Here is a 17,487-nt window from a genome sequence, read left to right on the forward strand (position 1 = left end):
CAAATTATATTAAGTATCCAAGTGTAACTGAACTTTCTGGGTTAAGCAATGAAAATTTAATCTCAAAACTGTAACTTGATCGAAAACACCTCATGCCCAGCTCATCTAGTGCCTGGTCTCAGAGGAAAAAGTGGTTTTGGAGGATGAAAACCTGTACGCATACTAATATAGAAACTTTAGTTTACACATGTCACTGGAATTTACTGAGTATTCTAACCCTCCACATTAATTACTACTGGAAAAAAGATGACAGGCAAGCGTCTGAAGGCACTACTGCTCTCAGCTAAATAGTATTACTTAGACCACACCTATTTCAGCAATTTGCTAACAAAATTCTATGAAAAAAATGGCTTCACCTGACGTTATCCTCTGGTTCAGGTTCACTGTCACTGTCATCTGCTTTTCGCTTAATTCCTCCTAACGGAGACGGAGAACCATCAGAAGTGAAACTTGTATTAGGAGATACTGAAGGACTCTGCAGATAATTGCAACATTACAGAGGAGGGATTTAATTATTCATTTCACATAAGAAGTTACATCACATTTCTATTACCACATGTTTCACGATACCACATTTTTAAAAAACCTATCAAACAGATATGGTAAATATATTTAGAAAATATAAAGACTGATCTTGTCCTACTCCACCTCCCCACAAACAAGTAATATTGTACCAAGCTTCTTAGGTTTAGATTAAAAAAGAAATTTGAACATTTTAAAGATAAAACTGCTTCAAATGAAAAAAAGAAGAATTTAATTTTACACATTTAAAATTAAAGGACTTCAGTATTTTTTTTTTGGCAGTTCCCTCATGCCACAAAATCATGATCACTTTCTATCAATTACATAACAAATTATAATTGGAAAAATATGTATGTATATAATAATATATAAATAATACATTAAAAACTCAATATTGGTGAGAACAAAGTTAAATGCTAAGTGTTCCACCTAGTACCACCACTCTGAAAAGCAACTGTTGAAGACTCTGCAAGATAACTGTTAAATTATTTTATATATACTGTTTTAAAATTCAATGTACAAATAAAAATCTATTAGTTATCTTAGAAAAATGCGGACTTTATTATTTCAGACTTAGATGCCACTTTAAAGTATTATTTTAAAGTGAATTATTAGTACTGGCCCCGACTGTGTGGCTCAGTTAAGAGTGCCATTGTGATACACCAAGATTGCAGGATTGATCTCTGGTCAGGGCACATCAAAGCATGAACCAATGGATGCATACATAAGTAGAAAAACAAATCCAGAGCTCTCTTTTTGCCTTCCTCTTCCTCAGTCTCTAAAAATAAAAAATAATTTAAAAAACAATGTATTATCAGTATTATCTTCCTTCTGTACCTAATTCAATGAATGTAGCAGCAGCCTGAAATATTTTAATATATAATATAAAGAGTATAATCTTCTGAAACCTAAGTTTTATGTTAAATGAACAAAAACACAGGCAGAAAAGGTTTTCATGGTACAAGTTCCTTCTGTTATTCACAGTATAGTAGATATTTTGAACAAATTAAATTATTTTTAAGTTGAGAGCTGAGAAGGCTTTTTTAGTACTTTAACTAAAACCTTAATGTAAAGGTAGTTCACACTATAGGCCAAGAAAAGTTACAACAAGGCAAAAATATATTTCATAGAGCTTATGGCATTCCCCTTTTAAAATAGGTAGTATCAATTTTATCATGATACTATATGGCCAATACTGTCAAAAACTAATATTAATAAAAATAAATCCAGGAAGGAACTGCTGTACTTAGAAAATGAGATGGGTTTTTTAGACAAACAGATCTGACTTTGAAACAGCAGGTCTAATCTTTACTGACTATATGGCCCTGAACATTTTATTTAACCTGTGTCAGCCTCTACTTCAAATGGAGATAGGTGATAATGTTCTATCTCTTTACAGGTTATTCCAAGGATTAAATAAAATAATATGTATGAAAAATAATAACATACTGCCTGCTTGGCACAAGGTAGTTAACAATTCAGTAAGTTATGATCATTTTTTTTTTTAAATTGGTTTTAGGCTTCCGGCCAAGATGGAGGTGTAGGTATACACACTGTGCCTCTTCACACAACCAAAAGGACAACAATTTAAAAACAATAAACAATCAGAACTGCCAGAAAATCGAACTGTATGGAAGTCTGACAACGAAGGAGTTAAAGAAGAAACATTCATCCAGACTCTTGGCAAGGCCTGAGACATGCAAGGTGGCGACTGGCCGGCAAGGCAGCAGCTAATGGAGCCAGTGGTCCCACATTCGCATGTAGACACACTAGGAGAAACTATTGGGAAGCCAGACAGACCAAGAAACCCAGGGTCCCAGTGCAGAGAAATAAAGCCTCAAAGCACTGACTGAAAACACCTATGTGGGCTGAAACTGCAGCAAGAGAAACTCCCAGCCTCACGAGAGACTTCAATAGAGAGACCCACAGGGTCCTAAAATGCACACAAACCCACCCACTGGGAATCAGCACCAGAAGGATCCACTTTGCTTGTGGGTAGTGGGGGAAGTGACTGAAAACCAGCAGAGAGTAGAGAAAGAGCCATTGTCCCCCCCCCGACTCTCCCCCTCATATAGAGTCACAGGCAGCCACCAGGGATACCCTACCCTGGTGAACACATAAGGCTCCACCGCTTATAGGTAGTAGGTGTGCCCAGAAAAAGAAAATGGTTAAAATGAAAGAACAGATCAAAGCTCCAGAAAAAATACAACTAAGCAATAAAGAGATAGTCAACCTATCAGATACACAGTTCAAAACACTGGTGATCAGGACGCTCCCAGAATTGGTTGAACTTGGTCGCATATTAGATGAAAAAATGAAGGATACGCTAAATGATACAAAGAAAAATATACAGGGAACCAACAGTGATGGGAAGAAAACTGGGACTCAAATCAACAGTGTGGACCAGAAAGAAGAAAGAAACATTCAACAAGAATGAAGAAACAAGAATTCAAATAAATGAGGAGAGGCTTAGGAATCCCTAGAACAACTTTCAACCTTCCAACATCTGAATCATAGGAGTACTAGAAGGAGAAGAGGAAGAGCAACAAATAAAAAACATTTTTGATAAAATAATGGAAAACTCCCCCAATTTGGCAAAGGAAATAGACTTCCAGGAAGTCCGAGAAGCTCAGAGAGTCTCAAAGAAGTTGGACCCAAGGAGGAACACACCAAGGCACATCATAATTACATTAACCAATATTAAAATGAAGGAGAGAATCTTAGAAGCAGCAAGAGAAAAGTAGAAAATTACCTAAAAAGGAGTTCCCATCAGACTGTCAGCTGATTTCTCAAGGGACCTTGTAGGCAAGAAGGGGCTGGAAAGAAGTATTCCAAGTCAGGAAAGGCAAGGACCTCCATCCAAGATTACTCTACCAAGCAAAGCTTTCATTTAGAATGGAAGGGCAGGCAGAGAAAGTGCTTCTCAGATAAGGTCAAGTTAAAGGAGTTCACAACCACCAAGCCCTTATTATATGAAATGTTACAGGGATTTATCTAAGAAAAAGGAGATTAAAATATGAACAACAAAATGACAGCAAACTCACAGTTCTTAACAAGCACACCTAAAACAAAAACAAAAGCAAACTAAGAAGACAACTAGAACAGCACCACAGAAATGGAGATCACATGCAGGGTTATCAACAGGGGAGTGGGAGGAAGGGGGAAAAATTAAAGAGAATAAGTAGCATAAATGGTACATAGAAAATAGACAGGGGGAGGTTAAGAATAGTATAGGAAAAGTAAAAGCAAAAGAACTTATATGTATGACCAACTGACATGATCTAAGGTGGGGGAATGTGGATGGGAGGGAGTACGTAGGGCAGAGGGGATAAAAGGGGGGGAATGGGACAACTGTAATAGCAAAATCAATAACATATATTTTAAAAATTGGTTTTATTTTTTAGATATATTTTATTGATTATGCCATTACATTGTCGTATTCCCCCCTTCATTCCTTTCCACCCTGCATACCCCTCCCCCATTCCCCCTTTCGTTTATGTCCATGTGTCCCAAGTTCTTTAGAGTCTATATTTCCCATACTATTCTTGCCCTCCCCCCTCTCTATTTTCTACCTACTGTCTATGCTACTGATTTTCTGTACCTTCTCCCCACTTCTCCTTCTCTCACTCCCCTGTTGCTAACCCTCTATGTGATCTCCATTTCTATGGTTCCACTCCTGATCTAGCTGTCTAGCTGTCCTCTTAGTTTGCTTTTGTTTTAGGTGTGGCTGTAAATAACTGTGAGTTTGCTGTCCTTTCACTGTTCATACTTTTTATCTTCTTTTTCTTAGATAAGCCCCTTTAACATTTCATATAATAAGGGCTTGGTGATGATGAACTTGTTTAACTTGACCTTATCTGAGAAGCACTTTCTCTGCCCTTCCATTCTAAATGAAAGCTTTGCTGGATAGAGCAATCTTGGATGTAGGTCTTTGGATTTCATGACTTGGAATACTTCTTTCCAGCTCCTTCTTGCCATAAGGTCTCTTTTGAGAAATCAGCTGACAGTCTGATGAGAACTTTTTTGTAGGTGACTGTCCCCTTATCTCTCACTGCTTCTAGCATTGTCTCCTTCATTTCTCCTTTATTATTTGTTCGAATAACTTTTCCACTTGTTATTGTTCCTCTTTCCCTTCTTATACCCCTATAATTCGGATGCTGTAATGTGTAAAGATGTCCTGGAGGTTCCTAAGCTTCTCATTTTTCTGAATTCTTGTTTCTTCATTCTTTTCTGTTTGGTCGTTTTTTTCTTCCTTCTGGTCCACTCCCTTGATTTGAGTCCCAGTTTCCTTTCCATCAGTATTGGTTTCCTGTGCATTTTCCTTCACTTCAATTAGTTTAGCCTTCATTTGTTCCTCTAATTTGTGACTAAAACCAACCAATTCTGTGAGCGTCCTGATCACCAGTGTTTTGAACTGTGCATCTGAAAGGTTAGCTATCTCTTGGTCACTTAGATTTATTGGCTCTGGGGCTTTTGAGCTGTTCTTGAGCCATAATGTTTTGGTCTGTTTGCACCTGTTACATAGGAGGGGCAGAGCTTTAGATGTTCACTAGGGCGGGGCAACCCAGGTTGCTGGGTTGTGATGCTGTGTGGGGGCAGGGTCAGAAAGGGGCAATGGCATTTGTTCTCTCAGATTTCTGTCCCCTCTGCCGCTTCCTACAAGCAAATTGGGCCCTTCTGGTGCTGGTTCACAGGTGTGTGGGCTTGTGCACCCTCCAGGACCCTGTGGGTCTCTCCAAAAAACTCTCTGTGAGCCTGGGAGCTTCTCCTGGCACCTCAACCCCGAAAGTCTTTCCAATCGGTGCTTTCAGGCTCTAATTCCCCTTGTTGGGGCCCTGGCCTGAGTGGTTTGTCTCACTCCTCGCTCTTTCACTTGGTTTATCTGCGTGCGAATGTGTGACCACGGTCAGTCAGCTGCCTTGCACCCTCAATGGGTCCGCCAAATGCCACCCCACATCTGGGATCTGCCAACTGCCGCCTGAGCTCCTGGGTCAGTCCAGCTGATCTTTCCTGCACCAACCTGGTTCCACTACTGACTCCACCCCTCTTACCAATCTGGATGAACAGCTCGTTGTTGTTGGACTTCCGTACAGATCAATTTTCTGTGTTTTGGCTGCATTTTTGTTACTAAAACTTTGTTGTCTTTAAACTTGGTTGTGCGAGGAGGCACAGTGTTTCCATCTACACCTCTATCTTGGCTGGAAGTAAAAAAAATCGGTTTTAGACAGAGGGGAAGGGGAAGGAGGAAGACAGAGAGAAAAAAGAGGAAAGAGAAACAGACACACACAGCCAGGGAGGGAGGGAGGGAGGGAGGGAGAGGGAAAGAAACACTGATTTGTTGTTCTACTTATATATTCACTGGCTGATTCTTACATGTGCCCTGGCTGAGGATCAAACCAGAAACAGCATACTGGGATGATGCTCTAACCAACTGAACTACCTGGCCAGGGCACATCATCGTTATTGTTTTTTTTCCACTTTATCATCCCTGGAGGACATTTTTTCCCATTGCTTTTAGAGAGACAGGAAGAAAAAGAGAGAAGCACCAATGTGAGAAAGAAGCATCAATTGGTTGCCTTCTGCACATGCCTGGACCAGAGATCACATGTTTCCAGATGGGAACCGAACCTGCAACCTTTTGGTTATGGAATGATGCTCCAACCAACCTGAGCCATACTGACCAGGGCTCATCATCATTCTTTAAACCCAGCAGTAATCCATTTAGATCAAATTATAAGAGTTATGTTTTTATCAACTAAGTACACAGTATTTTTCTTTTTGGTGGTCTATGAAATGATGCTTTACATTTATTTTTAATTTTTAATTATATTTTATTGTTATGCTATTACAGTTTTTCCAATTTCTCCCCCTTTCTCCCCCCTCCACCCTGCACCATCCTTCCAGCATCCCCCCACCTTAGTTTATATCCATGGGTTGTACAAATAAGTTCTTTGAGTTCTCTGTTTCCTATACAATTTTTGCCCTCTCCCCGTCTATTTAATGCCTACCAATTATGCTTCTTCTTCCCTGTACCTTTCTCCCTCTATTCCTCTACTCCTCCTCCCCAATGAAAATCCCCCATGTGATGTCCACTTCTCTGGTTCTGTTTCTATTCGTTTGCTTGGTTTTTGTTTTCATTGTTTTCCTTTCTTTTAGATTTTTAGGTTCATTTGTTGTTAGTTGTGAGTTTGTTGTCATTTTACTGTTCATAGTTTTGATCTTCCTTTTCTTAGATAAGTGCCTTTAACATTTCAATTAATAATGGCTTGGTGATGATAAACTCCTTTAACTTGACCTTATCGGGGAAGCACTTTTATCTGCCCTTCCATTCTAAATGATAGCTTTGCTGGATAGAGTAATCTTGGATGGAAGTCCTTGCCTTTTATGACTTTGAATACATTTTTTCCAGCCCTGTCTTGCCTGTAAGGTTTCTTCTGAGAAATCAGCTGATAGCCTTATGGGCGGGCACTGCTTTGTACATAACTCTCCTTTCCTCTTGCTGATTCTCTCTGTCTTTAATCTTGGATAACCTGATGATGATGTGCCTTGGTGTGTTCTTCTTTGGGTCCAACTTCTTTGGGAGTCTCTGGGCTTCCTGGACTTCCTAGAAGTCTATTTCCTTCACCAGATCAGGGGAAATTTTCTTCATTATTTGTTCAAGTAAGTTTTCAATTTCTTGCTCTTGTTCTTCTACTTCTGGCACCCCTATAATTTAGATATTGGAATTATATCACCTATATTATAAATATATAATCATCACCTAAATTATAGATATATAATTTAGATACATAGTTTCAACTTGTCCCAGAGGTTCCTATGCCTCTCTTCATTTTTTTGAATTCTTGTTACTTCATTTTTTTCTGGCTGGATGTTTATTTCTTCCTTTTGTTGTTTTGAGCCCTGGTTTCCTTCCTGTCGCTGTTGATTCCCTGAATATTTTGCTTTATTTCATTGAGTATCTTTCATTTTTTGACCAAGCTCAATCAGTTCTGTGAGCATTTTGATTACCAGGGCTTTAAATTCTCCATCAGATAGGTTGGCTATATCCTCCTTGCTTAGCTCTCTTTCTGTGTTTTTGCACTGTTCTTTCATTTTGGCCCTATTTCTTTGCTCGGGGCCCCTGTTAAGTTACAAGGGGCAGGGGCCTTCAGTATTCACTAGCCAAGGGCAACCCACTTTGCTGTGCTAAGGCACCACCTTGCTGCCTGTGGGGGAGGGGCCAGAGAGAGGAGAATGCAGCTCTCCTGCTCCTCTCTAGGGCACACTCTTCAGTGAACTCTTGTGTGAGACTGGAAGTTTCTCCCAGCACAGCAATGGTGGTTACAGTCCACAACTACCTCTGAGTCTCAGTTTTCCCTTCAGTCAGCCCCTCTTTAGCAGCCTGCCATGGCTCTGCAGCCAGCCTCACCCCCACAGTCCGCTGCCTCACCACAGTGTCTGTCCTTTTGCTGCCTTACAAGTCTGGTTGTTCTCTTTGACTGTTTCTTTAATTCCATGGTTGTCAGAGAACCATGCAGTTTGATTTTCTGGCACTTCTAGTTGTTTACTGATTTTAGATTGGTTGTTTTCTCCTTTTGGTTGTGTGAGGAAGCAAAGGTTTTCTACCTACGCTTCCATTGTGGCCAGAACTACTACAGCGTAGTTTGTTATGAAAAGCAAACTTTCCCAAATTGACAAGCAATATATAAACTCTATCTTTAGATAACAAAAATAGCATGCCTTAAAAAAAAAGGTATAGTTCTTTAACACTAAATCTACTAATTATCCTTTCTGTTTCATCTTTTCCTATAAAAGTATTCTTTCCTGAATATACCAGATTCATGCCACTTCAATTTTTTTAAAAGATTTTATTTCTTTATTTTTAGAGAGGAGGAAGAGGGGAGAAAGAGAGGGAGAGAAACACCAATGGGTGGTTTCCTCTCATGCATCCCCTACTGGGGACCTGGCCCACAACCCAGGCATGGGAATTGAACTGATGACCTTCTGGGTCACAGGCTAGTGCTCAATCCACTGAGCCACACCAGTCAGAGCTCAAATTTTATTTGAAAATACTAGTTTTGCAATCAATCTTATTAAACTAAGCTTAGCCACAGATATAATGAAAGCACACTTCAGAGTACAACATTTAAAAGCACTTATATAAAAATAATTAAATAAAAGCATTTATGAGGAAACAATAAAACTATATAATAGAGTATTAACAATGCAGATCATCAGTAGACATCTGGAGACTAATAATGTCAAACATTTAGAAAAAATAAAACATAACCTTAAAGGGTCCTCTTTAAAGTAACATCATGATTTTAAATGAATTTTATAATTTTACTTCATGATTTCTCTAAATTTGGAACATTCTGGATGAAAATTCCTATATACAAAGACTCCAAAAGGAATAATTATGTCAAGAGGAATTAAGACATGATCAAATAAGTGACCTAATCATCAATTTCCCCACTCCTATTCCCATGGCAGACATTACTCAATAGTGGGTCTAGTCCTGTAAAATCTGAATTTAATATTGAAATCTTTCACAAAGCATCATAGCTGGTGAAGTTTAAAGCTTCTTGCCTCCCTGAGATTAAGAGAAAAGTATTATATTACCAATATGCTGTTTGAGAATATTTGTTACTCTCAGTTCTTTCTACTCTGAGGGGACTGTAATCACTATCATCTTAGATGATGGACATCAGTTTTCTTCTGTTCTATTTGTGTTTCATTGCAATCCCTTTCAATGACCCTCCACATCCCATTCTACTAATGCTTTAAGGAATAAGACAAAAAAACAAAAGTCAAACAGAACAAAAACACAACAAAAGCCTAACCTGCTTCTCCCAAAAGAAGCAAAATCTCAGTTCTCAAATTCCAAATCTAAGGTCCCTAAAAAAATTCTAGGTATGAATTTATGGCAATACAAATCCAATCAGTCTCCTGATATGGCCAAACTTCTGCATACAGTATTGCCCTGTAATAAGGGATTTAGCATCAATACAGTAACTACTGGAGTAAAAATGAAACAACCAAACTTATGCCATTTCCTTGGGTATATCATGGCAATGACTGTGTACTATTTTGCCTCCCTCTATAACATGCCCTCTCTCACCCATGCCTACTAGCCTGAAATAAGCAGTAACTTTGATTATCTGCTGTCTGTGAATGTCAATTGATGGTATATTTCCTCACCCCTGCTGCTGCCCCACCCATGTGCTATTTGAGCTCATGGTCTGTTGGCACTATTACAAGAAGCTGAGTTAGAGAGTGAGCGTTTAGGCAGTCAAGAGTACCTATATTTGACAAATGAGGAATATTATTCTGCAAAATGACCATCACTGATCTCCAAAGGAAAAGGGAAATCGTATAACCCACCTTCGTATCTTGCCTGAGCTATGAGACATCTGTATGACCATATCATGCTTCTAGCATCATCATCTAGTTCCTTTGATCTGTTTGCATTATAGAATCAATATAGCCACTTAGCTATACGTGGCTATATATTTACATATATTCTTTTTTCACATTTAGATATTTTCATATTAATAACAATGAATTTAACAAATCTAAAAGTATTTCAAGGCAAAAGAAACTGAAAAAACTATAAAATGACTCCCAGCTACGTAACAAAATTCACACACAGCTGCAAGAGGCATCTGATACTCATCACTCTTCAATGCCACATAAAAGTCAGTCACTTACAGAGTTATTCTGCATCCTCATTTCATAGGCTGCTTGTCTCGGATTATTGGCTACTTGCGAAACTGGTGAATTTCTTGGACCCAAGGCATGGGGGGTTAATATTCCACCAGGAGTGAAAGCTGGTTGATCTCTCTAACATAAAGAGAAATAAATGTAGAAATTAAAATTAAATCGCAGCACAGATGACTGGAAGAAAAAAAGGCAACAAAATAAGAGTCCCCACTGTAAGCACTTAAAAGATGAAAATGGATTTCCATTAACAACACGGAGTTACTGATACTAATTTGATTGTAACTTACCCAGTAAACAACAGCCTTTAATATTTAATAACTCTGCTCTATAAATATATATACATCACTGTTATGATATATACAGAAAATCTATTCAAATCTCATTAGGCCATTCTAGTATGTTTACTTAAAATTTCAGAACACACTGAAGACAATTTTAAGCAAATAAGTGTAACTATTAAAATAAAAAATGAGTGAAGAGTTTGATTTACACTTAGGAATATAATTTTTATTTACTCTTCACTTGCCAGAATTTAACTTTCTATTTAATTAGAGCTATGCTTAAATTTATAATAGGAAACAGTCATGGCTGGCTAATAAAAGACAGATCTTTAAAACAGATATAGAATGAAAGAAAATAATGATATATAAGGTAGAAAATAAATATGCCCTTCCCAATCTAACTGATTTTGAACTTAAATGCTAATAAAGAACTCTACTTTTCTCCTCTTCTAGGTTCCTGAAATTGCTCATTTTCAATGAAATATAGTAACAAAATACAATCCTTATACTCCCTGAATTTAAAATCTAGTAAGAAAGACCAGAAAAACAAGAACTAAAGAAATGACTATATATCATGCAATTAAGAAAACAAATATTATAGCAAGAAGCACCAGAGTAAAAGACAAAACTCTTACACCTAGACTATAAGCAGAAGCAACAGGGAGACTTTGTGGAAAAGGCAAGATATGAGGGAGTTGTGAAGTCAAAAATCCATATGGAGGTACCAAATGAAAGGAATGCTCTGAATCTGGAGGGATATGGTATATTTATGCACAAAAGGCAGAAAAAACCTGGGTAGCTAGAATTCAACCAGATCCTTGTATGCTCTGCATGCCATATGAAGACAATACTGTATTCTGAGGGGACTACAGAGTTACTAATGATTTCCACAGAGAAACAACAAAGTTTCGAGTGTCATGTTCTGGGAACACTAACCTGACAAAGATATAAACAGACTATAATAACTTTCAAGAGGATACAAAGGGTTAATTGTTTTTATTACAAAAATATTACCTACTATAAAAAATTCAAATAAGTAAGTGGCATCCACTCCCTCTTGCCCCTCCAGTGTACCCCCTCAGATGCCAGACCAAAATAAAGACTTCTTTAAAATCAACACTAGGACTTCCAGTCAAGACGGCAGCATAGGTAAACACAGCTCACCTCCTCCCACAACTACATCAAAATAACAACTAAAGTATAGAACCACCATCACTCAGAACCATCAAAAATCAAGATGAATAGAAGTCCTACAACTACAGCATTAAAGACACCATGCCAAGACTGGTAGGAGGGGTGGAGACACAGAACAGGTCCCACACCCACATATGGCCAACAAAAATAAGGAGGGATATCTCAACAGTGAAGGGTTCCAGCCCCATACCAGGCCCTCCAGCCCAGGGTTCCAATGCCAAGAAGAGAAGTCTCCATAACTTCAGTCTGGAAAAACAAGTGGGGATTGAGGCTACAGAAGACAGTAACTGCTGGAGTCCCAGATAGTTCCTCTCAAAGGCCCTGTGCACAGACTTACTTGGCCTGACTCCCTCTGGGCTCCAGCAGAGGGGTATGAGACTGAAAGGCACCAGAGACATATGAGGAGGAACTGAACTGTCCAGCACCAGGGGAAGAGCTGGGGGACACACCTTGAATACCTAGCTTGGGTGATAGGGGAGGGTGTGCCACTGGACTCTATAGTAAATCTACTATGTAAGGCCACTCTACCAAGCCTGGGAGACATAGCAGCTCTACATAATACACAGAAACAAACGCAGGGAGGCTGCCAAAATGAGGAGATAAAGAAACATGACCCAAATAAAATAGAACTCCAGAAAAACAAACAACCAACCAACCAAAGAAAATGGAGACAAGCATTCTACTAGCTGTAGAGTTCCAAACACTGAATATAAGGATGGCTCAGTAAACTTCATGATAACTTCAACAGCATAAAAAAGATCCAGTCAGAAACAAAGGTTATAAAACTGAAATAAAGACCAATTTACAGGAAATCAATAGTAGAGTGGATGAAGCCCAGTATCAAATCAGCATTTGTAATATAAGGAAGCAAAAAAACCAAAAAATAAATCAAAAGAAAAAAAACAACTGATGAGAACAGGAAGAAAAAAAAAATCCCCCCAAATGAGGGTATAAGGTGCCTCGGAGACAATTTTAAGCACACCAACATTTGCATCATGGGGGTACCAAAAGGAAAAGAAAAAGAATAAGAAATTGTTAACCTCCTTGAAAAAATATGACAGATAACTTCCTTAACTTGGGGAAGAAAATAGATAAACAGGTCCAGGAAGCACAGAGTCCCGCCCAGGCAAGATGAACTCAAAAAGGCCCACACCAAAGTACAACATAATTAAAATACCAAAGGTTAAAGAGAACAAGAGAATCTTAAAGGCAGCAAGTGACCTACAAGGGAGCTCCCATAAGACTCTGCTGATTTCTCAAAAGAAACTTTGCAGGCTAGAAGGGACTAGAGCAAGAAATATTCAGAATGATGAAAAGCTAAGGACTCACATCCAAGATTATTCTAACCATCAAAGCTATCAATTAGAATTCAAGGGCAGGTAAAGAGCTTCCCACACAAGAAAAAGCTAAAGGAGTTCATCACCACTACACCAGTATTATATGAAATGTTAAAGGGTCTTCTTTAAGAAGATCAAAAAGTAAACAATAAAATGGCAATAACACATATCCATCAACAATTGAATCTTAAAAACGAAGTAAACAAACAAGCACAACAGAAACAAATCCATAGATACAGAGGATGTTTTGATGGTTGCCAAATAGGAAGGGGTGGGAGATGGGTGAAAATGTGAAGGAATTAAGAAGTAGAAATTGGTAGTTACAGCACAGTCATGGAGATGTAAGTACTGTATAGGGAAGAGAAGAGGCAAAGAACATATATGAATGAACCATGAACATGGATAATGGTGTTGGGATTGCCTGAGGGAGTGAGGGGGCCAGGTGGAGGAAACAAATGGGGAAATACTGGGACAACTGTAATAGCATAAACAATAAAATGTAATTTTTTTAAATAAAGTAAAATGGGCACCTGCATTCTTTCTTTAGGTAAGAAGGCAACCCGGTGAACTCTATGTCCCTAACTGACTCCTACTGGATAAGGAATAAAAAGCTATTGTAATAAACTACTTTGTCCCAAACTGTAAAGTTATGCTACAGCCAATGTTTCAAAATTAATTAAAACTCACCTTCATTCTCTTTCTTTTTTCTTTCTGTCGTCTTCTAAAACTGTCCTAAAAGTATAAAATCCACATATTCTGTCAAATAATTACACAAAAATGTAAGAGTTAAACATTATCAGGAATGATTTAGGGAGGCAATTAAAGTTTTAAAGGAAGACCTCAGAGACCTAGGTACATAATTAAACTACATAAAGGACTATATGTTTAAAGTGTTGCTTACCAGAACTTTAGATGGGTAGAGAGCATTCTGTATTGAGTTTAGATACAATTTAATTGTTCTTTTTTTTCCCCCCACATAGTTTTTGGTATAATTTCACAAAGTATGAAAGACTCATGACAAACACCATTGGTTTTACCCTGGAGCAAACAGGCTCCCAATAAGAAGATACAAATAAGGAAACAAAATTCTTAAGTTGTGACTCAATTCAGTTAATAATCAAGATATCATATTTAAAGATGTTGATAAGAGAATTTAGTAACAAGTCTGTGTTACCTAAAAAAGAGCTTGACAGTTCCTGACTCTGTAAAATCTATGGCGTATAAGTGAGTAAAGAGAGAAGTGAGCTCTATACAAATACTATTCCCACCACTGGTTCCAAAACATCAATATAATGAAAGAAAAATTCAGATGTTTTGCACTGCTTATTCTGGTCCAATTTAACTCACAGGAAAGGGTCCTGTCTGCACTGGTAAGTTTTCAAAGTGTAGCCATGGTTTCAACTGACTAGCATTGGGATTATCATGCTCCCCACTAACTACCTGGACCGTTCAAAGGCTCCCTTTACCCCAGAAAGCACTCCTCTTATGCCCACAATTCAGTGACTGTCAAGGCACTGTAATGACAGCTAAGATGACTGTGGCTGCAGCTGCAGCCTAAAACAGGGCCTGCTGGTACTGTACTGTCATTCTACCAGCTTCATTTCTATCTCTTCCAATCAGTACTGCCAACTGTAATATGTGTTAACAGAATGTTTTTCTGCCAAAAGAATGCCTAAAATGTTCAATACACAGTGACCGACTACCCTGAAAACTCCTAAGATATGAAAACCACCAACTTATTTAATCAAGCTTTTACCCCACTCTTTAATTAAACTTCTCTTACCTAAGTCACCAATGACTTACAGACTGCAAAATCCATTACTCCGTTCTCAGTCCTTATCTGACAATGACTCTTTCCCTTCTTGAATCATGCTCTTCACTTGTCTTCTAGGACACCACACTCACCTGGTTCTCCTCTTTCACCCTCACTGCTTGCCCTTACTCCTCAACTCCCCAACCTCTTAATGTTGGGTGTGTATCTGAGACCAATACTTGGACCTTGCCACTTCTGTACTCTCATGGGAGTAAATCACCTAGCCTTATGGCTTTAAACATCATCTATATGCTCGTGACTGTCCAACCAGGATCTCTCCCCACTCAGAATCTCTAAAATGGAATTCCTGCCCCCAGATTTGTACTTCCCAGGCTTCCTCTCATCACAGTTGCTCAGACCATTTTTCAACTGCTGAGACAAAATGCCTTGTAATCATTCTTTATAGCTTTCTTTCTCTCATCTAGCATTTAACTCATTAAACAATCTCATTGGTTCTACCTTCAAAACACAGAATCCAGCTATCCCCTGTCATAACTATTATGACTACACTAGCTCCCTTGGACTTGGCTTACTGCTTCTTTCTTTGCTTCCATACTACCTGGGTTTACTTCTCCTAAATGGGATCACTGCCTCTATCTTTGCCTCCATACAGTGAGCCTCAATATAAGAGCTAGTGACCCTTTTATGATTGATATGTGTCAGTTCTTGTCACTTTCATACTCAAAACCCTCTAAAATAAAAGCTGAAGTCCTCAAAATGACCTGAACTAGCAGATCTAGTCCTCCATCATCTTTCTAAGTTCTTCTATCACCTTCCCTTCGCTTCCTCTGCTCCTATCACACTGGCTCCTTGCTGTTCTGTGAACATCTGGGTATGCTCCTGCCCCAGAGGCTTTCCAGTGGCTACTCCCTCTATCTGAAATGCTTTTCCTATAAACATCTCACATCCTTCAGGTCTTCATACAAAGTCATCTGTTAGTGGGGTCCTCTCTAGTCACCTTTTCTAGAACTGCAAACTACCTATCACCACCTTCCCAGATATTTCCTCATCTGCTTTAATTTTCTTCCTGGCACTTATCATTAACACATTATTCAATTTGCTTAAGTTTTTGTACTTATCATCCATCTCCCCCAGAAAAACTTCAGCTCTGTAAGGTTAGAAATTTTTCTGTTCTTCTGTTTTGATTTGGTTTTCTGTTGTATCAGTAATACTCAGAAAATTATCTGGCACATGGTAACACAATAAATATTTGTTGAATAAATAAACAATATTTGCAAGATAAAAGTCAAATCTCAGAAAATAAAAAGCATCACATTTTTGACCTGATTCCTTAATTTTTGTAAAAAATATTGAATGCATTCCTCTTCTATTTTGCTGGTCAGTATTTCTAAGGGTGGTGGTAACACATAAGCAGAAAAGTCCATCTGGGTGCTATCAACTCCTCTGGAAATCTGTCAAATGTGGACACACTTTCCAGGAAAACATATACCACCATATACTTTAATACTGAATCTCTGAGGTTTCATAGCCCCCACCCCCCACCCATGTCCAACCACACTGATGGACGTCATATGTTGTCAAGGACACCAAAAAGATCCATAGTGTTAAAATGCTATGTTTGCCAGGGCATCTGAAAACCATTATTATCTAAATCTAAAGCACTGTGGTATCTATCAAATCCCATACAACCTGCTCTAATGCCAAAAATAACCAATATTTAAAAGTATATACTCTGCTAAAGCCACACAAAAGGACTATTCTAACAAGATGCTTTTACATGAAGTAGTACACAATAAATATATATTTTCTTAAGCATAAATGGTAGCAGGTCAAGTGAAGCCACCATAATTGTTGAAGCCTTCGTTAAAAATGGCCATTCTGGTCTGGGGTGGGGGGTGGGGAAAAATTTAAAAAAAATAAAAATGGCCATTCTGGTAGACATTTGATATCCCAGACAAAGTTGGTTCTGTTATTTGAATTTTACATGTGAAAAATTCTTTCCACCAAAGAAGATTACCAAATATCAAAGACTTTGGAAAGAATGCTAAACAGTCTCCTTACTCTTACTTAAAATGTTACCCGAAGTTCTAAAATGACAAACTTGAAGAAAATATAAAATCTTATCAGATACAATGACATGTCTCAATCTGTTAGATCATGAAGCAATATAACAATATTACATTGCTATTCACTCAAAATAGCTATATTACCTTTTATAAAATCAGTTTCCAAAAAAAATTTCCTTTACTTTCTAAGAAGTTACTACTATCTGTTCATTTTACCCACTGCTTACCTCCCTTCCCATTCCCCCACAATCAAGCTCTGATATATTCAGCCTCCAGGCTGATGCCCCCACTAACTCCCCAGGGCCTTTGAACCCCTGGGTGAAGACTAGGGATCTGTCCATACAGTTCTGACACCTCAAGCAATATTAATGACTTCCCCTCTCTTCAGGTATTCCCTCCCATCTCTCTAGAACTGGCTCCTCATTCTCCTTAAATGCCCACACTTCTCCTTGAGGTTTCCGTTGGAGGCAATTTCATTACACACAAGCTCCAAGAGATTTCAAGTTCACACTCATCACCTGAAGTACCCTCCAGCTGCTAATGGTTCTCATACCCCCTTTTAAAAAACTTCTACTCTGAGCTTTTCACACATCTATCAAATTGCTTCCCAG

General features: G+C 38.4%; 1 protein-coding gene across 2 annotated transcripts in view; it reads right to left on the bottom strand.

Annotated features, from left to right (window-relative positions):
* XRN2 (5'-3' exoribonuclease 2) overlaps positions 1-17,487 on the bottom strand; it is a 121,023-nt gene that overhangs the window by 61,115 nt on the left and 42,421 nt on the right. The window contains exons 14-17 of one of the 2 annotated variants that reach the window (XM_053663525.1): positions 13,724-13,768; positions 10,213-10,344; positions 1,247-1,300; positions 357-475 (exon numbers count right to left, since the gene is read on the bottom strand). In XM_053663525.1, coding sequence (XP_053519500.1) covers positions 357-475; positions 1,247-1,300; positions 10,213-10,344; positions 13,724-13,768 — 350 coding nt within the window. The remainder of the gene's footprint in view (positions 1-356; positions 476-1,246; positions 1,301-10,212; positions 10,345-13,723; positions 13,769-17,487) is intronic. The other variant, XM_037138247.2, reaches the window with a different exon arrangement.

The sequence above is a fragment of the Artibeus jamaicensis genome, unplaced genomic scaffold, assembly GCF_021234435.1.
Source record: "Artibeus jamaicensis isolate MK-2021 breed Jamaican fruit bat unplaced genomic scaffold, CSHL_Jam_final contig_320, whole genome shotgun sequence".
Taxonomy (NCBI): Eukaryota; Metazoa; Chordata; class Mammalia; order Chiroptera; family Phyllostomidae; genus Artibeus; species Artibeus jamaicensis.